At 41.6% G+C, this 6,000-nt stretch overlaps 1 protein-coding gene across 2 annotated transcripts in view; it reads left to right on the top strand.

Annotated features, from left to right (window-relative positions):
* The first annotated feature begins 589 nt into the window (after positions 1–589).
* Positions 590–6,000, top strand: part of SEC63 (SEC63 protein translocation regulator) — a 70,199-nt gene continuing 64,788 nt past the window's right edge. Inside the window, exon 1 of one of the 2 annotated variants that reach the window (XM_087865362.1) lies at positions 590–830. In XM_087865362.1, the coding sequence (XP_087721488.1) occupies positions 707–830 (124 nt within the window). In that variant the 5' untranslated portion in view covers positions 590–706. The remainder of the gene's footprint in view (positions 831–6,000) is intronic. The other variant, XM_045806947.2, reaches the window with a different exon arrangement.

Raw genomic sequence — 6,000 nt, 5'->3', positions numbered from 1 at the left:
ACCGCCCAATTCTGAATGACCCTTGTTTTCAAAATGTGGGGACTGGAAGAACGGACCTGGAACCTTAAGAAATGTTATCAACCAGGGAAATTAAATAAGCAAGAGGGCAGGCAAGGTGAGGTAAGGATGGGAGAAGGAAGAGGCAAGAAAGTCTCAGCTCTGCTCGGAATAGCTATGGCTCCATGAGCAGTAAGGTGAACCACGCGCACACACTGTTCCGCGGGTCTTTGCTGGGACCCCCTAAAATGATCCTCCCCCCCCCCCCCCAGACCGCTGGTGAGACGCTGGGAAAGGACGCGGAGGAGAAAGCGCGGGGGGGGGGGGGGGCGGGGTGAAGGCTACGGGCGGGGCTCTAGGGGAGATCTACAGGAGCGCAAGGGGCGGGGCTGTAACTTGGGGGCGGGATCAAGGGCGGGACCTCGCAGAGTTCCACGGCTGCGCGCGCCACGTCTCCCTTAGCGAGTGTGTAGGGGAGAGGCAGAGGGAGGGAAAAACCGAGCGGGGCGGGAACTATCTCTTCTCGCGATAGCAGGCGACGGCAGCGGCGGTGGCGGCGGCGTGTCAGTGAGAGTAGCGTGGGGGCGGGGAGGAGAGGCGGCGGCAGCGTCCGAGCTACGCCACACAGGGCCGGGGTGCTGGGTGCTGGAGCGCAGAGCGGGGTCGTGGCGGCGGTGGTGAGAAGAGAGAGGCGGAGGGGGGGGGTGCCATGGCGGGACAGCAGTTCCAGTACGATGACAGCGGGAACACCTTCTTCTACTTCCTCACCTCATTCGTGGGGCTCATCGTGATCCCGGCCACATACTACCTCTGGCCCCGAGACCAGAATGCCGGTGAGTCCTGCGGGCAGCTGCCCGCGGACCCGCGCAGGCCCCGCCGGCCCCTCTGGGCCGCGCCGCCCCCGCCCAGCCCAGCCCCCAGCGCCGGGGTGATCCAGCCAGCCCGGCCGAGCCTCGCGTCCCGGCGTCCGCCGCTGGCGGGGCCCGGGCTCGCCGGTGTTCCCTCGGTTCCTCTCGGGGCTCCTCTCTGTCCCCGTTTCATTGTCTTTTTCAGGAGTTTCGCTTCGCTCCCTCTCACCCATTGTTCTGGGCGCTCCTTGCAGCCTCCTCCTGCCTCTTTGTCTTCTCTGCCTCTGATTTTATTGGTTATTTTTCTATACGGAGGGAGCAGGATGGGATGGGGAGGATGGGAACTGGGAGGTGAGAGAGGAGTTGGCAAAGGAGGAAGCCGAGCATGCAGGCACAACTCTGAGCTCCTAAGCCACGGTCCTCTTCCCTCACACCCCCGTTTCCCTGTTGCCGCTGTCGTTACAGATGTTTTGGGCACCGTATGAGCTGGGTGGCATGCTTTGGACTCCCAACTGAGCTGACCAACCGCCCCTCCCCCCGTGCCTTTCCCCTGTTGCTTTTTCATTTGTTCATTAACACCGTGGGGCTGGAAGCGATGCCGTTATTCCCCTTAGCAAAAATAGGCTGTTCTCTATTTCCTTTTCTTTGGAGTTTCCTGTTTATGGCGGAAAAAGTGCAAGTATGAAGGATTACGTCTAGTAGGTAGTTCATCTTGCAGGTAGTTGTCAGGTAGCTAGCTGGTCCATTCGCTTTTAGTTCTAAATCTTTTCATATTAAACACATGGGATTGGAACACAAAATAATATAGATTCTTTTCGAGGCATTTTATGTTGGACTGTACTAGAATATATGACAAGTGATAATCTTAAAGCTGATGGAACTGCCAGGCCCTAATAGGTTATTTAACAGTAACCAGTTGATTTGAGTATTAACACTTAGGGAAAGCTTTCTGTTTCACAGGAGGTATGCGAACTTGATGAAACATCTTTGAAGTTGGGTGTGGTGGAAGTCTCGGTTGTCCAGGTTATATACTCAGTTTGGGGGAGACTTAACAGTGAGGCATTGAAGCAGCTCAGAACTTGTTATGCTTTAAGACAGACTCAAATGTTCTGTAAAATTCTTGAGTTACATAATGGAATTAAATTGAATTTAGGATAAATAACAAAGGATTCCATTTTTTAGTACATGTGGTAGTAAGTTTAAATATCCATTAGGTGCAGAAATCTGCCCAGAGTTACCAGTTTTCTTATTCAGTGGGTATTTTTTGAAAATTGGATTTTGGACTGTTGTGTCTTTTTTTCCTAAGTGTATTTAAGTTGTCTGGGTTCTTTGGACAGTGGTTGTATATAAATGATTAAGTCTTAATACGGTAATGGTTTCCCTTATTTGCAAAACCTATGCCATTCTAATAATTTTGAGTTAAAAGTGCACTTTTCAGTACAGTAGTTTATTTTCACTAAACCCTGTGTGTGCAACTGATTGGAAGACAAAAAGGTATTGGGAGAGTAGGTAGGTTTGGTTAGAATGTGTTTCTCGAGAAGCTGCTGATTTCAGAAATTAGTCATTTTAATCTACACTGGATTTTTGAAATTTGAAAGTCCTATATATGTGGTGGGTTTTGTATTATGAAATTTGCCTTAAAACTTAGAGGCAAGTTATGCTTGAGATCCTTCAGCATATAGTTGGTCTTTGGAAAAGTAGTAGGGAATTAATAGTGACTATAGTTATTGCCTTCAAATGTTACTTTATTTAATCCTCTTAAAAATACAACGAAGTAGTACTATTATTATTATCTCTATCCTTAGGTGAAGAAACCAGAGTTTAGAGAGCTTAAGTAACTTTCTCTTTCGTGGTCTGCTTAGCTTCAAAGTCCTCTGTTGTCTCCATATTGCTAGATAGAAAGGTGTTGATTTGCCCCTATTTTACATCTGGCTCTGCTTCAGGCTTGCCTTAGTAAATGTGCATGTGTTGATGTATTTGTTTGGTCTTGCCCACAATTGCACTGTGAAAATTAAGGTGGACACTTAAATGCTATTTTCCTAATCATCATGAAAATTGGTGGACACCACTTGGACTATTTTTGTGTATCTACAATAATGGGGTTGTTTCTTTAGGATTACAGTGCTATTAAAAGGATGTTTTTGTCATAATAACCTTTTTCTGAAGTTCAATTTGCGATGTCTTGAGCATCAAAGAGAAATCTTAGAATTATTAGGTTCACCCAAAGCTCTGAAAGTTTTTTTTCAGATGTTTGCAGCAAAATAATTTGGTGACTTGTATCAACAGGAGGCTACTTAAAATCTTGATTCTTCTTACTTAGAAAATAGTCATTAATATGGCATATTAATTTGAAATATTGGTTTGATTATTGGTGCTGTTTTAGACCCTCAAGGGCTTGTAAAGGTAGGGACACTGTACTGTCTTTCTGAAATCTTAAACATTCTGAAATATATATTTCCTCGAGGGTTTTGAATAAAGGATGTGGACCTGTAGTAGTATTTTTGATCAACACAACAGGATATTTTAATATTTTGATTTTGAAGCTTATTTTATTTCATTTTCTTTTGAAACTGTAAGTAGTCAAATACAAAAATGTAGGCATAGGAGTTTGAATTTTAGAGTTCTTATGGCAATCTTGACTTTTCAGGGATACTGTCTGTAGGAAAGCATGAAAAGGGTTTCTTTGCCAGTAATTATACATTTTTAAAGTTCAGTGTAAGTAATCTTTGTTTGGTTTTTTAAAAAGATGATGCATGTGGGTCTTTTAGTTTCAAGGTTTAGTTGTTTCAGTGTTGCTCTTCTGGAATTATTGGACACTCGAGTCCATTAGAAAGCATGGCACCATTTCACAGATGGTAAAATCTCGGGTTTGAGAAATAGAAGTAACTTGCTCATTGGCATATTTGATATGTTAATTGAAGTTACTCTATTATCCAGAACACTGATGGAATTCTTTTGTCTTGATTTTTTGTCTAATCTACTGGGCTAAGTGCGCTTATAATTAATACCCCTTGTAGTAGTTGAGGGGTCCTATTTATCTTACTCTCCTGGTTGTTTGCAAATTGGCTGAATAAGTTGACTGAATACTTTTTCAGACCGTTATGGACAAAAGCTCTGGATGAAGTAATAACAGAGGGTTTAGATTTCCTTAAAACAGTGGTTCTCAACCCTGGCTCCATATTAGAATCACTTGGGGAGCTTTTAAAAACACTTTTACCCACCCCCAGATATTCTGATTTAATTGGTCTGGAGTGGGTGCCTTGTATTGGTTTTTTAAAAGGTCCCTATGTGATTGTAAATTGTAGCTAGCAAGGAGGAGAACTCCCTTGGCAGTGGTCTTTTGCTGGAGTTGTCATTTTGTGAGATGGTGTATTTTTATATGTGCTCTTTGCTAAAAACAAAAATCACTAATGCCTTAGCCTTTTGGTTTTACATAGTTAAAAGCACTTATTATAGAACAATGCTGTAAAATTCTTGTAGTTGAGAGCCAAAAATATTTGTTAAAACGTTAATAATACAGGTTTACAGTGGTATTTGAGAAAACTGCTTGCAATTATTAGAATTTCGGATAATCAAGAACATGCTTTTATTCGTTCCATAGGTGAAGGCTTATTGATCCTTTGAATTGAGATAAATTATATTATTACCTTTTCCAAGTTTTTGTTTTTTTAGCTGTTTGACCTTATTTTTTTAAAACTTATTTGACCTTACCCCTTATCTTACTTTTTCAAAACTGCCTTGTTTTGAAGCCTGTCTGGATCTGCCACTTTACTAACAGTGTGATCTTAGGCAAGTTATTTAACTTATATGTTTTTAGTTTACTCATCTATAAAATAGAGACAGTGAGTTACTTGTTTTACAGAATTAAAATGAGGATTAAACAAATAGATATACTGTACTCAGTTTTTTTCCCCATGGTTTGAAAGGATTAATGAAACTTAAAAAAAAAAGTTACATTTCTTTATTCTTTGCATGCCCCTTCTCAAACAGTACACAAGTGATTCAGCTCTCTGACTTGGGAATGTGAGTAGGAGTCCACTTTTAGTGCTTAATGGAATAAGAAAACTCTGAATTTGGAAAGTTAGAAGTTTTGGTTTTAAGTTCCAGCCTAGTCCCTATTTTGTTATTTCTGAATTCGGTCTCATTTTCTAGGTATAATAATAATATGCCCTATAAGAAGTGATTATGAGAAGCAAGGCAATAAATGCGTATAACCGTGCTTGCAAAACCAACACACTGTAGAAATTCCTTCATTAAGTAGATATTTATAGAGCATTAACTTTGTGCTAGATGCTGCTTCTGGGTGATGGATCAGACTTCTTAGTGCGTATAACGTTTTTCTTAATAAGTTGTATATACACAGTGCAGAAAAGCACACACAGAACAAAAATTGTTGTAATCCCTTCACCCAAAGGTAATGACACATTTTGGTGTATGCATCTCTCTCTTTTTGCCCCTGTGGGGATGACTTTAGACATTGTCCTTCCTCTTGGTGGGGAAGGCCCTATACCCCCTCCAGCTTGAGACAGGTGATTGTGATTCTCCTCATCTCAGCTCTGATGTCCATTTGAATATTTGCTAGCCCCAAGGTGGGTATGCTGAAAGCACTCACAACAGCACTTTGAGCTAGACTCAGATATTATCCCAAGTTTATTAATGTGAAAACTAAGCCCTAGAGAAGGTAAACAACTTACCTAAAGCCTTATAACTTCTAATTGGAAGGTTGGGTGTTGGATCCAAACCTGTCTTAATGCTCCAGTTTTCCTTGTTAGCCATTTCTCTTATACTGCCTCCTATAATTAATATAACACATTATAGTAAGTATTAAAATGGTAAGTGGAAAGTACTGTGGGAGCACAAAGGAAGGAATGAATAATTCTGTTTGGGGATTTGGGTGTTTCATGCAGAGGAGGTGATTTGAGGTAGGTCATAAAAGATAAGTGGGGAATTATATCCTTATGTAGGAGAAAGTATATGCAAAAGCATGGAGATGTTCAATAAATGGTGAAGATTTAATGTGCACTTAAAAGTAAATCAGCCATCTTAGAAAGCTTATACTTTGTTTTGTAAGTTATTGGGTAAACAGTGGAAGTTTCTAAGGTAATGACATGGTCAGTTTTGCCATTTTAGGAAGCTTATATTTTATCTTGTAAGA

Source organism: Ursus americanus, chromosome 11 (genome assembly GCF_024610735.1).
Source record: "Ursus americanus isolate L20-20 chromosome 11, mUrsAme1.1.p, whole genome shotgun sequence".
In the NCBI taxonomy this organism is placed as follows: domain Eukaryota; kingdom Metazoa; phylum Chordata; class Mammalia; order Carnivora; family Ursidae; genus Ursus; species Ursus americanus.
Note: the sequence above shows the minus strand (reverse complement) of the source record. Positions and strands in the feature narration are given on the sequence as shown.